Consider the following 18,195-nt stretch of genomic DNA (forward strand, 5'->3'; position numbering starts at 1 on the left):
TTACAGACAGATTGTGAAAGGGGATAAATTAGTGTTATCTTGGATAATTTGTTCCTTTTTCTTGCCATGATGTTAGGTTTAACAGTTTTATTTTTTATGCTTTTAAAGCACTGAGGCGCTGTGATGGTTTTGCTGATAAATGACAGGTCTTAACAGAATGTTTCTTTGGGTTTCCATTGGGTTTCTCAATGCTGTGATTAAACTGTTATGCAGGCACTAAAAGTACCTGGTTAAAACCATGTTTTTTTTGTTTTTTACAACCTTTCCATAAAAACTGATTTTGCCAAAATCTTCAAACATTTGTGGTGGAGTTGTGTCATGTAGAAGATAAATAGCATATAAAACCAAACCAAAAAATAAACACAAAATATTCCCTTTATTTTTTTCTACCTTAAGACTACACAGGATCACTGCTGTAGCTCTAAGAGGTATCTACATTTGCATTTTATTTACAGCTTAGTTTGATGTCTTCATATGTACAGAGTCCAAGAGAAGCGCTAAAAACACAGTGTTGAGAACAAACCAAAAACTCAAAATGAGTCCGAAACTTTAGAAAAAGATACAGTCTTATGAAGCAACAGTTCTCAGTGCAATATTCCACAATGCAAATATCCTTCATTCATATTATGTTGAGCATACATAGTTTTTTTTTTGTTTTTTTTCTTGGAAACAAAAATGTCACTGAATCGACCAACGACAGAATAAACCAAATAATAATAATAAAAAAAAACAACTGTGTACTATTTGCTTTAACGTTTGTACAGATTGAGACACTCGATCATGCTCCTCCTACACACACACACACACACACACACACACACATACACAAGCAGGTTTATACGTTTGATGGAGAGAAAAGAAACAACAACAAATGATGAAGAGAGTGGATTGTGTGCAGCGGCTCGGCATAGTTAAAAAATACCAGAAGTCAAATCGATGTCACAATTTGCAAAATAGTCTTGAGTCTTCTTCACATCGAGCGCGTTTTTTGAACACGCAGGTGGAAATTGTCTTTTGCAGTGTGGGGACACACACACATACACACACACAAATGTATGAAAGCCAGAATGTGTCCATGTCGGTGTGTATAGTATAGATAGAAGACCTTTATTCTGTAAACGGGCCACTAGTGCACCTGCAGGTCTAATGCATTTCAACCAGCATTGGGAAGGAGCAGCGAGAACCCCGTTCTGGAGCGTGAAAGCACTTCAGATGCCGACCTGCAGGCAGCCCTTAGGGCAAAGGCAATTTGTGTGTTTCATCTCGCCCGCAACACAATGCGAGAGCCCATCTACCTCGGCAGCCAGTATGTTAATGCAGTATTGTGTATCACTGATGAGACCGCTTTCTTTAGCTGTCTGCGGCTACAGTCGCACGACTATGTTTCTGTCCACGTCCAGATGAGTTTTTTCAGCTCTGCATCAGCAGTAATCTGTGGCGTCCGTACTCGCACGCACCACACACCTGAAAACATATGTCGCATTAAACCATTCAAGTACATGTGAGTGCTGGTGGAAACAGGAAGCAGGTTTTTCCCCGGACGCTGCAGTCGCTTTGCTTGGTTTCGGAAAGTACAAACGATGAGTAAGAGCAGGGTAATGACACGCACGACAAAGGTGAACGTGAAACATTTATGTTCACACAGCTGATGATTACGTTGTGTAACTCGTCCTTTCCAAAGCGTCTAAAACATTGTCCCGGACTCTTCAAACTAAGACAGAGCCAGCAGCATTTCAAAAACGAGGAGCGTGGATAGCAGGTGTCACTGATGCAATGTGTTTAAATATGAAAACATAGTAATGTGTGTGTGTGTGTAATGTTCACCATATAAAAAAAGGGGTGTGGAATACTGACTTTAGCCCAAAGATTAAAACAAAACAAAACACTGCCTTTCATAAGCACGTGAGATCTGATCTAATAAAAACCACAGTAACTGATTTAACTAAACCACCTGTCATAGTTTATTCCATGTGTTGAGACACCCTTAAGTATTGTTCAATTACAACAATTAACAATAAAAGGGACAATAGTTCACATTTTTTTTGTTTTAAAATTCACATTTGTTATACTGTTAATTCATATAGCTATTTATAAAACAAAACTAAAAAAAAACAAAACCCATTCCTGTAAAATACTTGTCGTTGTTTAATACACACATTATTTTCCACAGTATTTTGTTAGCTCCTCGCTATTTTTCATTGAACTGAGTCATTGGACGACAGTCAAATAAAAAAAAGAGGACAATTTGCTCTGTTGTTCTTTTCTCTTACTTTGATAAAAAAAAAGAAGCTAATTCCAGTTGGAAAGAAAAAAACACACATTAAAAAAAAAAAAGAAAAACGTTACCTCATATCCCTTTGTTGGATTCACCATACACTTAAAGCATGATTAAGCAGTTTTTGCGAAACGTTGTAGCTCGGAGAGACAAAGCACAGTCAGGGTGCACTGAGAGTCAGGACCACAGATGAGCATCGAGCCTCCTCTTCAGGAATTACAAGACATCACGCAAATGGAGGTGCCTTGACAAGTACAGCGAGGGTTCTGATGAAGGGCTCTACCGCCAACACAAATCTCTCTCTCTCTATCTCATTATTTATGGATGACTGGGGCTATGATGGTTTCAAGTATAAAAAAGAAGTGATTAAAAGAGAAGGAATCTCCTTGGCTGAGGCGCAAAAAAAAAAAAAAAGAGGCAGAATTGAGCGAGCTCGTGAATAACAATCTGCAAGTCTGGCACCACAGTGAGCCAGTGAACATAATGCATTACCAATACTCCTCTTGGATTCCTTTGAACAGAATCACCAACAGGGATGAGGAAATGGAGTCACAAAAATAAGTCACAGACATCTCAAATTTTCATCCTCTAGCAGCCGCACTTGAAGGGCAAAGACTGTTAAAGAATCTTCAAAAGGAGAAGGGCACTCTTCCATTAATACAGTGCAACTGATTGCAACCATGTTTTTTTTTCTTTTTACTCTTTTTCTTTCTTTCATTCTTTTTTTTTTTTACAGTATATTAAAAACCGAGTTGAGGACAGTCAAAGAAAGAAAAAAAAAAGAAAAAAAAAGTGGTCATGTACACAACTGTCTTTGGCAATAAGTCCTCTGTCCTACGTGTGAGTCTGTCGTTCCAGAGCCTCATGTTCATGTCACCTTCGGCCCATTTCGCTCTGTCTCATGAAATGAATGTTGTTGACACTGTCTGCCAGCTCCGGATATTGGTCGACGGAAACCACGTAGTATCCATCGTAGCCTTGCACCTTCCCCGAGCCCAGAAGCTGCTGTTTCTCTCCCTCAGTCCAGGTTCGCGAGCCCTCCTCTCCGTCCCTCAGTCTCTGTCGCTCCCGCGCCCAAGCCTGGGTGACGGCTCGCTGCCGGGCCAGCTCCAGAACGCGGGCTTTCTCCTCATCCACGCTGCCGCCGTAACGCGTATTCAAGCACAGGGCACCGTGTTGTAGCTGGATGTCAGTAATGCGCCTAGTCCTGCCGTTGAGAACAGTGTTGACCTGTGACACCGTCACGTTGACGCCGGTCTCCAGCGTGCGCCGGCCGACCGTCATGCCAATGAGGGACAGGTCTCCCTCCACTGAGCCCAGCTTGACAAAGTAGTGCGTGTCCATCCCTGTGATCGTGAAGTGAAGGTGCTCAAGGTAGAACGCGTCGTTCAGGACCGCGGCCATGCGGCGCCCGTCCTCGTTGGCTAAGCTGATGATGTCAGTGCTGATGCGGCCATCTCGGATGGCGAACTTCACCCCCTTGCCGAAGATGGAGCCGCCGGAGGCGAAGAACTTCTTGCTCTCTGACTGAGGACATCCGGCACTCTTGGCGCCGTAGATCTGGCCGAAGCGCTCCAGCTTCACAAAGGCCTTCAGCTGCCGTTGAACTTCACACTGGACGCCCAGCAGAGACTGTAACACAAAGACAACAGTATTCAGAAACACAATCCTCAGCACCACAGCATCAGCTTCACTCAAATACAATTTTACCTTGTTCCCTACACAGGAAATTAATTTACACAATATTGCTTTATTGCTTGTTTCTTGCACCAAATATCCATCTGACTGCCTCACGCCCGAGATTATAAAATTCATCTTTATCTTACTCTCAACGGGGACTGAGCAGGAAATAAAAATGAGACACTCAAACTGCTTCATTATCGCCTCAAACATTTCCATTTCAGTAACCAGTTAATGTATCTGACTGTTTATAATGTAGTGTATACTGTATGAGCATGCTTGCTTGTTGTGTGCACTGGCTGCTGTGGCTCAGTGTGATAGCTGTGTTGTCTTGCGTGTCATTTGGGGCTTTGACAGAGCATGACTATCTTTCCCTGCTCTCTTGCAGCACCTGGCGTGATGCAGTGTAGTGCTTTCACCCTCACTGACCATTCAGACTTGGACCAGGAGAGAGCCATGCTGTAGATTCTTACATCTCTGAGTTGTCTGTGCCATTGTTTTTTAAACAATTTCACCTCGTTCTAGTTCTATGGTAATCCTGACGCGGCATGGATCTGTGCCGCAGGTGCACCCATGGAACATTGCCGTGGTAATAATACACTATAACTCCTTATATGGACGTCCTTTTTTCATGTTCTTATGTGTCGTTGAGTCAAAGTTATGATTCATTTTATATCACGTTTTTAGTAGTGATATAAAGTAACAATAATTGAAGCGTCTTTCTTTTCTTTTTGTTCATAAAAACGAGCCAAGTGAACTCTGAACTGTGACACATTTCCAAATTTAACAAATTCAATCAGATTTTAAACATTTTCAGTACTTTTTGGTCAGGTGTGTTTATATAGTTGGTGAAAATGAAAATGATTGCCTAGGTTGGGCAGAAAAAAAGGATATAAGAGACTATACTGCACATTCTTATAAAAAAGTGTCTCAAACTGTGGGGCGGGCCCCTCTGGGAGGGCGTGGAGACTTTCCAGTGGGTGCCTTACAGAGTTCTGTAATTCTGTTAGAATTGATGGTAAAAGTCATTCGAAACTTTTTGCTATGCATAAATTCACTCTTATCACAATTTATAACGTGGGGTCACAATAGTTTGTGATTGTCAAAAAAAAAAGGCTCCTTGTATTAAAAACACAGCTGACTGAAAGGTAAGATAATTAAACACTATTTCTGTAATACAAAAAATACAGATTCTCATGCTAATTAGATTCTCTATTATGCAATTGCTTCACATCCATTATCAGTCGCAAACAACAAACACACGATGCTCTGAAGCTGCAAGTGTGAGGGCAGAGGTGTTTCTCGGCAATCGCAACTCTCCCTGATCATTTGCGACAGGCATGATATTTCGAAAAAGGGTGAAATTAGTGTCTTCTGACAACCACGCTGTGCTAAATATGAACCCGAGAGTCGGTAGGTAACGAGGGTACATTATATAAATCATCCCTTATGGACGGGTTTCCAGGCAACGCCATAAATGAGACACGTTACAGACCAGCGGCAGAAAATGACTGACGTCTTTACAGTATGGAGGGGACGGACATGAAAAGTTGCTGTTGTGCCTAAAATGAACTGCATAGTTAGAATAATGAGTGGGAAATGTTCATTATCTCTGGCTGTTTGCTACAGAGCATAATTAACTAAAAAAGGACGCCCTCAGAGCTCAGAGCTGTTCTGAAGTCCGTGAACAGTTTTACAGAGGAACTGTGGGAACAAAGACCAGTTTGGAGGTGGGACGGATCACATTGTTACCGTGTGCTTAAAGGCTGAATAATTAGTATCCTGCGTCTGCTCTATTTTTAGAGTTGAATTTTATTTATTTATTATTTATTGTTAAAAGAGCAGACTTTGGAAGGGAATTGTGAAATGCTGCTCTGTTATGTGTGTGTGTGTGTGTGTGTGTGTGTGTGTGTGTGTGCAGAGAGTCTCCTTTCATGATTCTGTGTGGCCGATCAATAACACTCTGCCCGTTTATTCTGCAGTCATCTCCAATATAAGAATTTGCATTGGTATAACACAGCTGCTGTGTATCTAGTGTCTGGTATATTCTGAATAAAAAGTATTATTATTATTTTTTTTTTTTTTTTAATATGCTAATTCTTTTTCATAAATGCAACGAGAAGGGCAGTTGGAAAGTTGATGCGTCTGCCAAGGCTAACATCACGCGTGCCCATGGTAAAGGAGACCTTTCCTCCTTGTTATCACAGACTCTATAATTAATGAACGTAATTAGCGGGTCTGGAAGGAGAAGAAGAAAGACGACGCAGAATAGCTTGAAGTCCGTGTTCTCTGTGATGTCCACTGGTTGCAGGGAGAAGGCCTTAATTCCTGTCAGTTCACATGTTCCTTTATGAGCTTAATCACTTCTGTCAGGTCGTCGTGACGTCCACTTTGTAAATGATAGGCCCATTTGGAGTCGCATAGATAAAGCAGGGGATGCATTAGGACGTGGCCGTGGTGCGATTAACACACAGCAAGAAGGTCACCAGTTCGGATCCCAGTCATTTGCATGTCCCACCACCCCCCCCAAACACCCCCATGTGTGCGCGAGTTCTATCTGTGTACATGCAGACTGGGGATTAGGTTAATTAGACCCTCTAAAGTGACAGTAGGTGTGACTTTGAAAGTGCATGGTTGTTCGCCTCTCTATGTTTGCTCTGTGATGGACTGGCGACCTGTCCATGCATCCCGCCCTCAGCCTTGTGTCAGCAGGGATTATCTCCAGCCCCCCCAGGACCCTCATGTGGAGGATAAAGGGGTAGAAAAAGGTGCTGCTGCCAGTGTTGTCCAGCATGTATCAAAGGTGGTTTTGTACTTTAAAGAATTTATGTGTATACATTATCCGCCCAACGCTGAGTCCAAATGTGTTTTGAACCTCACTGCTGAGCCAGTTGTGTGCAAATAGGAAAACTGACAGGCGACTATTGTTAGCTAACATTTTGCATAATATTATATTAAAATGCAAATGAAAAACAAACGAACAGATCTATTTTACAAATGGCATTTTATAATACATTGAACGACATGGACTAAAATCTTCAAATAAAAAATCTTGAGAGCAGCCACTAAAGCAGCGAGGTGCTCCCAGTCATAGCATCTACGGCATCGAACCACATTCCCCTCGACCAAAATGAATACTCTGTCCTAATTCTACTTGACAAGAAATACCTATCAGGAATAAAGATGTTAAAGTTAGAGTCATGATATGAAATGGAAGTGAGCCAGCACATCTGAGCTGTGACAAAAAAGGTCGTCTTCATTCCATTGCCGGAAAATGAGAGGCTATGAGGGTTTTTTTTTTTTATCAACCAGTCACATTCAAAGTCCTCCTGACAGTTTCTTATTCTGTGCCTCCAACAGAAGAAGGCTGCAGGCTGTGGACTGGACTGGGTGGGGTTGGGAAGTGAGGAGCAGGCTCTGGTGACGAGCATATCTGCCCCGATGTGACGCCGCATCATATCCTGCATGAAGAGGAAACATACGACAGGGAGGGGGACAGCTGTGATGTCAAGCCCCCTCAAAAGCAACGGCCTGGGGGGACACTTCACACCATGCCACTCCGTGTTTGTTTACCGTGCCAACAGTGTGACCCGGTCAGCTGTCCCCAAGGCATCAGGAGGAGAGGGGGCAATGTCCTCCGCTTTAGTGAAACAGCCTCCCAGGACACTCCCACAGAGGCATCATTCACATAGCATGAGGTGCAATCAGCCTGCAGCATAAGCCAGGATGAGAGATCAAGCCCTGTGCAGCACAAACCTCATCTGTCTGGCCCCTCACGGGCATTTTTCAATCTGGGTGGGGATTCAGCAGCACGACAAAATGGAGGCTTAAATGAAAAGAGCTAGAAATGGGGGCATACTTCTCTTCCTTTATAAAATAAAGTGCAGAGTGTACAGGATACATCGTGTGCAGTTGTAAAGCTATTTATGCTCCAAAGAATGTTATATTTAATTAGGCTGCTCCGACCATCTGTACAGAGGATCAACATGGCATTAACCAGCTCTGCACACAATTTTCTGAAGCAGGAGTCCCACATAAAAATATTATGCCTTGGCTCACTCACGGGTAAAGCCTAATTATCGGAGTTTTTCCTCGGAAATGGTTTACAGTATATACAGTACTGCAGCGCCGTGCTAAAGGAAGAGGTCCTCCTCACAAACAATCTTCCCATGTACAGGATAACTTTGCTATTTAAAGCTTAATAGTAAAAGTAATATCACAGTTTGTCTTGGACGTTCGAGAACAGCGACCTAAACGGCTGAGTTTGGAGAGAAAAACATGTTAGGCTTTCTGTAACATTAGAAATGTTCCCGGGTGAAACAAATCCAATGTTATTCATATATGGCAAATCTTATTTCTGCTTAGCAGGAGCCATTTTTATCTTGAGCACTGCAAAAAAAATGCCTCTAATAAAAAGAAAACTTATCCACTATTAGGGGAAAATTACTTCTATCTTCAGCTTTAAATACGTCCAAAAAAATGGGTGTGATTAGATAAATACACTGATTTCAAGTCAATTACACTAGAACATTTTTTCCAGTGAGTGCAGTGGTAAATAAAAAAAGAAGCACAGCCTGATATATTGGCTTGCTGTAGCTAGTTACCACTAAGAAGATTATGATTTTAGATCTGACCCATGATACATAGAGCAATGTCCTGACTAATTATGCTATTGAGTTTTGCTTTTTTCCTTTTTTAAAAAGGCAGAGTTTTCCTGTTAAATATTTGAAAATACTCTGTGTGTGTGTGTAGAGGAAAACGAGGGCTGCATTTATTCTTTCTAATCTACTGCACAATGCTATTCCCTCTTACAGCATCGCTCTCTCCCTCACATATTTGAAATGGAAATAGTTGGGATGTCTTTGGATTGAATTAGATATTTTCTTTGTTGCTGCTCCTTTGTAGATCGGTACCTTGGGTGAGTTCAGAGATTCTCTGACGACCCTGAGGCACAAGCGGCACACAGGAGTCCGTCCCTGGGGGAAGGGGGGTTTGATGGTTACCCTCCCAAAGCATCTAAGCGAAATGACATAAGTGGGATTTCTACTATTGTTTTTCTTTGTTTGTTTTTTAACAGCACCGCTTTCGCTCTTTAATATGTGGGGTTGGCTTGCTTTCCAGCTAAGTATGGTTTATTGGTCAGATTAGAGGTCAGAGAGTGAGATAACCTTGCATTGTTCCATCACATAGGCTTTTAGGCTTATCAATACAGGAGAACACGTTTTATATAATGACAAATCCCCCACTGGGTGTCACTCAACATGAATCTCACCTCCTGATGGGTGGCACTCGCTCGTCGCACTGTAACCAAACCCCAACACAACAACGCTGGCCTCTTCAATAATTCAGGTGAGTTGGAGGTAACTTTAAAAGGGCTGATAAACGCGGGAATCAGAGCATGTCTACTACTTCTCAGACCTTGGCTAACAGTGTAAGACTGAGATGAAATCAATGGCCAGTGGTGGAGGGAATTGAGAGTGAATTTCCCTAATGGCAGGGCAATTACAAGAGCTGTTTAGCCTGACCCCATTCCCCAAGATGAGGTCTTGGGGTCCTGGCTCACTGGTCTGTGTTTGGGCCTGATAGCTGGCAGCTCCTGTGGGAGCCTGGTGTCATAGAGCGTGCTTATTTGCTAATCATATTGCAGAAGAAAAGAAAGGCAGGGGAGAGACAGACAGGTGAGACAGATGATCTATGATGAGGCTAACAGTAGGAACGGTGGGCGCGACCGGTTTACCTTTGTGCTATCCCACTCCTGCGTCTTGATCTGTGTTTTGACTAACTCGTAGGATGGCTCCATGGTCTCCGTGTTGGGTTTTCGATAGCCGGGGATGACGTTGTACAACTGGAAGCCGAAGGTCACTAACCAGCTGTTCACATCTACAGGGGAGGGATTAAAAAAAGAGTTAAAAGATCACCCAGAAAGGTAAAACCATTGATTGCACATTGAATGCTAAGATTTGATTTGTTCCATTTTAACAGATGAGATCCTGAAGTCAAGTGGCTGCCTCCCTAATACACTCTGCAGTGGGTCTATGCACTTGATTTGTTTGTGAAAGTGGACAGGCTATAATAAACACTCGAGATTGAGACAATGATTCATGTCCACTCCTGCAGGTGCCACAGTAATGACACACAGCTGGGGCCCTGGAAACGCCAAGTGAACTCTGGGAGTATCTGCTGAGCTGATAATTATATGCTGTAATTTGATGTCATTTCAAAGCGGCCCGAGACTTCCAACGCGGGACATTTCTCAGACTCAGCAGGTTCTTTTGCAATAATTCCTTCTCTAATGAGATGCTAGAAAAGAGGAAAAGGGATCCGTGTGGGATTCAAACTCATTTTAATGCGGGTCATCTAATAGCAAGCCGCCAGTGCGGTGCTTGTGGGTGCTGCTGTCATTCCCTGAGATGAACTGTCATTCATTCTGAAAATCACAAATGCAGACAAGCCCGTTCATTCCGAGACGTTTGTTCTACGGGCGTTTCAATCTGTTTACTACGGACAGCTGAATCATGGCTTTGACACTTGGGGGGCAAGTTTGTTACAGCCACACTGCTGCACCTGACAAAGCTTTTTTAATTAAGAATTTGTTTGAGGACAATGAGAGGACCCCAAGTCATTTCGTCAAAGGAAAGGAAATGTCAGCCCCATCAATCCCAATTGAGAGAAAGTCACTACAGTATATCTACAGTAACAGTCTGCTTATTATTCTAATCACAGTCAGCTTCTAATAGCCGGCTGTGAAGCCGAACGCCTGTTCTGTGAGGCCGATAGCTTTGCTAAATAGCTTTGTTGTTCGGAGAGCGTACCTGAACAACAAAAAAAAAAGGCCATTTTCCCTGTCCACAGGTGAATGAACGAGGGATAACTGCCGGTTTAAAAACGCATTAATTCACAGCCAGCATCATTCCGAGGGTGAAAATCTAATGCATCACATTTTGTGAATGAGATCTGTCCGAGGCCGTGGTAGTATTAGCATTCAGTGAGTATCCCACACAATGCCGTTTAGCTTCCTGCCAAAGAGGTTGATATGGCCGGCCCTGGCTGATGTTTCTATGGACCTATTGTGCTCTCCTCCTCCTTCTGTGGGGGCTCTTTCACTGCCATTTACCTCCTCCCGACCACAAAGCAACACAGGAGGACCATGTGATATTTCTGGGAAAAGATCTGTATGTTGAACAACAGAGTGGGGCTTTGCTGCACACCATTGTTCCCATTGAGCACTTTCAGAGTGTGTGTGTGTGTGTGTGTGTGTGTGCGCATACACACACACACAGGAGCAATGTCCCAATGAGGGAGCTATTAAAAACCTCTCTGGCACACTGGATTTGAATTGTAAAATTTTAATCCTGGCAAGGTTGGATCGTACATTTGTGGCCTGTTGTTTAGAGTTAAAAAGCGAACTAAATTTAGCTTCGCCTTCATCTTTGCTGAAGCCAGTTTTCTTCGTTTTCCATAAAAATGTTCCAAATTCGAAAGGGTGACATAAGCATTGTCTGTTCAGGCTATCGCAGAAACACATTGACACAAGATGGCAAGGCCCTTGCCTAAAGTACAGATTAAAGGTGGATTCTTAGGAAAGGAAAAGCAAACAATTCACGTTTTAAAGCCATTATGAACTGGACCTCTAGCCAAAGGATTTCACTCACAGCTGTTTTAAACGTGTTAACAGACATGAAGTCCAGACAATGTTCAGAGAATTGGGTTTGAACGGCCTTTTGAATTTGCCATTCACATAATGAAGAATGCAGCGAGAGATTGTCCAGGTGAGGGGAGGTGCCTCGTCACGCATGCAGAACAACCGAAGCCCACTGGCTTCTCCTGCTGCATTCTCATGTGGGATCACTTGAACACTCATTGGGCGCTGGCTGGAGAAGTTCCCAAGAATGACCAGAACAACTTTGGGACATTTGCATTCTCACACACAAACGCTTCCAGATAATCTCCAGAGAACACCCAGACTACAGCACATGTCTGAAACTGAACTGCAGTTTCAGACGTTTCTATCGCTGATAATTTCGGACATGCCTCCTACTTTTCTGAGTTAACAATGTTAGACAGAAAATCCAGCCTTTGAATACAAAACATAGCACTGAGACACTGCCTAAAAGCTTGAAATGTAGCCTTGACAAGTTTCTTGCTTGCTGCTTTGCAGAGAATGGAAGAAACGGTTTGAGAATTCTTTTGATACCAACACACTGATTCTTTTTTTTCTCTCCTGACTCTGAGTTGCCAAGCTTCCATCCTCTGCAAAGTCAGTTGGGTGATATTTTTGTGGAGCTTCCCTTAATAAAAAGAAAAAAAAAAAAGAAGACAAAAAAACATGATAGGAGCTTACCTGTCATGTAGCACTTTATCTCCTTGCTGTTGGTGAGAGGATTGTTGTTCTTGAACATGTATAAGTTGAACGGCACCATGTGGTTGCTGTTGAGCCGTTTCCAGATCTCGTGGTCTGGTGTTGTCCAGCGGCCAGCAAGGACATCGTAGTCCCGTCTCCCCATGTGCACCAGTCTGCTGAGGGGCTCATACAGACCTCCCAGGTAGCCAATTATCAGCTGGAAGCTGGGGTTAGTGTCAAGGTACACCTCTCCAAATGCTGTGTGGAGAACCTGTTTGATCATGAGGCCTGAGCCACTGAACACAGCCAGAGGGGTGCCTATGTTGTCACAGGCCACATAAAACTCATCCCCGCTGCTCAGCTCCATGGCAAACAGGTGCCCCTGCAGGTCATAGTACAGCGAAGTGATCTCAGAGCTGGAGTGGTTGTACATATGTGTGACTCGAGTGGGATTGGATAAATCAGCATAGAAGAACTGCAGGTGGTGGCCCATGCTGCTTCTGCTCGACACCCTCCTGCCCAAGCCGTCGTAGCGGTATTTGATGCTCCAGCTGCTAACTTTATTGTACACTTTGATCAGCAGGCCAGCAGAGTTGTACTCAAAGTATTCGTTTCCCCGCTGCTTGAGGAAGCCGTCCTCATCCATTCTGTACTGGACGTCTCCCAAGCGAGTAATGCGGTCTCTGATATCATAGCGTAGCGGTGTCAGGCGTGCACTGTTTCCAGGGCTGAGGAGGTGCAAGTTACCATTTAGGTCGTAACTGTACCTCCACAGAGGCTTGTCGTTGATGGAGACGACCTGGAGTTGCCCATCTGCGTCATACTCATATGTGTACCTTGTGGTGTTGGCGTAAGGCCCCACCTTGAGCTCCTTGGTCACAACTCGGCCCATGTTGTCGTACTGCACCATCATCCAGTACATGAGCGAGCGAAAGATCTCATATTGGACCTCCTTCACTCGGCCGTAGGCATCAAAGTGCTTGGTGTGGGTCATCACTGCTGTGGTGATGATTTGATTGATGTCATAATAGATCACCCCAAATTTGCCAAACTGCTCTGTTTTACCAGACACGTCGTCGTAGCGGTACAAGTCGATTGGCAGCGGGGTTTCATTGATGACAGCCTGCATACTCGTGACTCGGAAGCTGTTGTCGTAGACGTAGTCAAATCTGGCGTTCACCATGCCCTCCTCACTGAATCGGAAAATCTGCCTGTCAATCAGCGGGCCGATCTGACGGTAGCGGATGGTGCACGTAAAGCCTTCACTCTGGAGGTTGACTGTCTTAAGCATCCCTGCCACCTCGTCGTAGGAGAAACCAATGCGTGTGGTGTCGTAGAGGATCTCCAGCAGTTTGGACAGCTTGCCGTACTTGTAGATGACCCGGCGACCAGTGCCCAGGTAGGTGGTCTGCAGCAGCTCACCGTCCTCACTGTAGTCCTGCAGCACTGAAGCGTTTCCCTCAGGGGGCCGGTAGGTGTTCCTGTAGTAGCCGATGGAGCGGAAGGTTTCCAGGGTCTGCCGTGCCACGTTGGGCATCGTCACAGACGAGAGGCGGTCATTTTTGTCAAATTCAAAGATGTACTGCCTCTGGCTGTAGAGCAGTAATACCATGGACTGTAAAGACAAAACAAATACTCTTTGGGTCAATTCAATACAGGGTAGGATTCTTTCATCAATTATTTGGTTAAATCAATTCTAATCTTAAAAAAAATCTCTGGAAATTGTCCAGAAAATTGGGTCTGGATATTATATCAACTTTGCCTTCATGTGAACTTTGCCGTTCACATGAAGCAGCAGGAGACTGTCTGGGTCAGAGATGTGTTCAGCTATCAAAAACATCCAGGCGAGGGGCAGCGTCTTCTTATATACAAGCCTTTGACTACTTCAGGAAAATGTCCAGTCTTAGTGCACATCTGAAAGCAGCTTAAGTGTAGTAGGCTGTGAGTGTACCAAACACTAGGCTTGTACACAGAAAGAGGATGAACAGAATGTCAAAAGAAATACCATATTACGCATTCAAGTCTTGAGTCACCCCGAATCTAATTTCCATCTTGAAAGCACAGTTGTTGATATTCCTCTGACATTACGACTTTCCTTAAGTGATGATTTCACAAACATGCTGCGGCTTCATTTTCCTTAAACCTTTTGATTTGAACAGTCTGAGAGTTTGTGTCCTTCTCGGACGAATAAATTACGTTGTTAAATCAGTTCCCTGGCTATCGCCACAGGCTGCCAACATCTCAGTATTTGCCCGTTACTTCACTCACTCACTATAGATAAAATGACTGGCTGCCATTTTCATATCACACACATGGGGTGAAGAATCACAGCACTTCACTATTTCCCCAACAAACTTGTCTTCAATTAGTAAGTGGAAAGTGATATTTCCCCTATTTCAGGTTGAACTCTGTTGCCAGACAGTTTTAATTACATTTCTGCTGATATATGTGCTACAGACTGATAACGCAGCACAAACACTGCTTGAGTGTAACAAGTTAACTTTTAACTCCAGCCTAAAAGACTCTTGCACAAAATACACTTCAACAATTTAATGGTACAACATGACCCTGAAATCTTATATCCTTAAACCATTTGATCGTTGTTACCCGCCAACCATTCGTACCTTCTCCAGGTATGTGTAGCTCCAAGATTTACCATCAGCAAATATCTGGGAGGTGATCCTGCCGTTCTGGTCGTACTCCATGCGCACGGACATGGTTCCTCTTTGTATGCCCGCCACGTGACCACCGGGGGAGTATGTGACGTTGACTCCATTCAGACGGCTGCTTGGTGCCCACAGAGTGGGTCGTCCGGCGTGGTCGTAGTGGATCCGCAGCGTGAACTTCCTGTGGTCGTCATAGACCTTTTCTGTTCTGGTGATGCGATCAAAGTCCAATGACAGTAAGTTCCTGTTATGAACCTAGAGAAGGCGACGAAGAAAAAAAAACGAGAGAGTTTGACAACACTTCCACTTAGAGGGAATAAACATATTTGGAAGCTTGATATGGCTGCACTTCCAAGGTGGGACCTTGTGAGGGGAGCCCTAATCACAATGTGATTTCTTCTCTCTTTTTGGAGCTTTTAATTACAGCAGAAGAGCTGTATCTCAAGACTGCAGGAGCCACTGAAGTGATAAAATTATAAGAATTACCATATTTCTTTGTTTGTGTAAAGATTCAGCAGTATTAGTGTGCCTATTCATGCACAAAACATTAGCGCTATATTGATCATTAAATTCATTTTCACTGCTCACTGAAAAGAATTACCAGATGCAGATGACTCTCATTTTATTTAGCCATTTCTGTAAATTGGAAAAGAGGGGAGAAAAAAAAAATCAATTCCTCTGCAGTATGACTCTGAAAATTGTTTAAATGACACTTCATACTGTTTGGCTCTTTTGAATGTATGAGTCTGCACACAGTGACCCTTGGCTCCAGTCTGATCAGAGCAGAGCAGAGGAGTGTAATCTTTATGGCTGTGTCCAGGTCAGCTCAGAGAAGAACACAATGCCTTTGATTTATTTGGGCAGCAGCTGCTGTGCAGCAGTCCAAACAATCCACCCCACCATCACGTTACCCAGTCTGCAGCCAGTGGGAGAAGAGGCTAGGTAGGGGAAAACAAGTCGGATCAAGGAGAGGAGAAGGAGAGGAGAAAGACCTAACGTTGGAGGTCAGAGCATATCTCCATACACTCAGCATTGAAATCTAGTAGATATTAGAATAAGTGGTTCAAAAGGTCACTGGAATACAGGTATAGTGTGTGCATATAAAATGAAATTATTAGCTGTATTTATTATTTTAAAGGGACCACAGCTACCTATTGATGATCAATGGATGCATAGAGGATTTCAGGAAATAAGAAACAAATGAACCAACCCTAGCTTTAATACTACCACTTTGAATGTTATTTTCTCATTACAAAACACAGTTTATCTCCAGGTGTATTACCTTTGGCTGGGTTTAAAAACAGCATAAAGCGCAGTTCAGAAAGCTGCGTCTGGCCTACTTCCAGACACAATCTGCGGGAGGAGGTCACAGTGGGCTCGTCAAGAAGCCACACTTTTTCAATTTCACACTGAGGAAAGAATGCTTAGGTCTCTCATGTGTGAAGAGACAATTACACTAGAGGCAATTAAGGCCACTGATACCTAATTGAGAGGATTACCTTTCACTAAAGGCAACAGATTCATGAGGAGAATGGTTGGAGAGGAGCATAAGAAGTCAGACCCCAGTTCTGTAGGACATAGGTGACATTACTACCAGAGATCTTTTAAAACTAAGTTCTCAGAGATGAGTCATCGGCAGCACAGGTCTTCCACCTGTCCAGAAATATAGTGCAGAGATTGATCCCGAAAGAAAATAAGATTTAAGAGAGAGAGCGAAGGTTCCTCCTCACAGGATGTGGTTCGCCAAAGACTCAATAACGTGGAAAACAACTTATAAAGCAGGGTTCCAAACATTCCATGAGAATGAAAACCCACTCAAGAGGAATTACTTTAAATTGGACATTGCCCCTAAAAAGCAGCCTCTCACAGAAGGCAGACACTACTACAGTACAGCTGAAGCAAAAACATCAAACGAACCATCCTCAGCATTAAGCATTACAACAATATCTGATCTCAATCTGCCATTTTTTACAAGTTCTCATTAGGACTTCAATCAACACTCTTTCTTCAATAACATCAGTTATGTTTACTCTAATGCAGCCATCAAACAATGCTAATTCTATTGTTTTTAATTTATTACAGCGCCACGTTATAAAACAATGGCAGCGGCTTTGTTTCTGTTTCTCTTTTTTCACTTTAAAGCAAATGTAGGCGACACATTTGTGGCATTATTGATCAGTAATTACAGAAGAACCTTTTAGGCATAATGAAAATCAAGTGATGTTAGGGAGAACTAGACGTGTGCACTCATTCTAGGCTCTATTTCCAGCCTTTGAACGAGAGAGAGAGAGAGAGAGGGAGAGAGAGAGAGGCCACTCCTATTGGTTGTTCTACAGCTGCATGCACACATCCTTTCAGTGTAAATGACTGCCTACACTGCAAAACAAAGTACTAAAATGAACGAGCCTACCAGAGAATCTAACAATAAATGCAATCAAACACGTGTCAATGTGGGTGGAGCAATTCCGAGATGGAGAGACTGCCTCGGGACATCTGTCGTGTGGGAAGACCATGCGTCTGTCTGTGCTGACCTGGTGGGAGGAGCTCAGGACACAGAGTTTCACTTCTGAAATGTTAGTATTTAACGATCGCCGATTTTTGCACAACCCTGCTTCCCGCAGATTTAAAATTCCTGTTGTACCTCACGACGAGGATTAGCAGTGGGCGGCAGGGTGGAGTGATTACACGTAGAGCATGTCACTGTGGAAATGAAACTCAGGACATGCACGTGTTTTGCTCGACAGTGTAATGTAAAGTTTGTGCTGTGATAAGCATCCTAAATACTGCTCTCGCTCGTATTTGCTCATTCCTGATCGGGGGAATTAGTTTTCTCTCTTGCTCGTTTTCTCTGTCCTGTCTGTGAGATCCCATCCCTCCCCTTCCCCCCACCACTCGTGCACTGCCACACAGTCGCTCAGCCACCCACATAATATCACTTGACATGCCACTCAAGGTCGCTCAATGATTCCAGCTCTGTTCATCCCCTCTGCTCTTGCCATTAGGCTGCTCCCATTTCCCATCTTGCCCCTGGGGCCATTGTCTGTAACATACATTAGACGCTTTCATTTCCAAAGGGACAACGGGGGCCATTAAATGAACAGCCGAAAACAGACAAAGTGGCACCTCCCCATTAGCGGTGTCACCTCCCACAGCATGTGCGAGACAACTTAAGTAAGGTTGTTGTTTGCCTTATGAAGCCAAGAAAAACACAAGAGTAGCCAACCATTAGTATA

At 43.6% G+C, this 18,195-nt stretch overlaps 1 protein-coding gene across 8 annotated transcripts in view; it reads right to left on the bottom strand.

Moving 5' to 3' along the window:
• Positions 1-357: 357 nt before the first annotated feature.
• tenm4 (teneurin transmembrane protein 4) overlaps positions 358-18,195 on the bottom strand; it is a 168,465-nt gene continuing 150,627 nt past the window's right edge. For all 8 annotated transcript variants that reach the window (XM_044031683.1, XM_044031684.1, XM_044031682.1 and 5 more), the window contains 4 exons: positions 14,921-15,217; positions 12,297-13,911; positions 9,693-9,835; positions 358-3,907 (listed from right to left, as the gene is read on the bottom strand). In XM_044031683.1, coding sequence (XP_043887618.1) covers positions 3,149-3,907; positions 9,693-9,835; positions 12,297-13,911; positions 14,921-15,217 — 2,814 coding nt within the window. In that variant the 3' untranslated portion in view covers positions 358-3,148. The remainder of the gene's footprint in view (positions 3,908-9,692; positions 9,836-12,296; positions 13,912-14,920; positions 15,218-18,195) is intronic.

The sequence above is a fragment of the Solea senegalensis genome, linkage group LG8 (assembly GCF_019176455.1).
Source record: "Solea senegalensis isolate Sse05_10M linkage group LG8, IFAPA_SoseM_1, whole genome shotgun sequence".
NCBI lineage: Eukaryota > Metazoa > Chordata > Actinopteri > Pleuronectiformes > Soleidae > Solea > Solea senegalensis.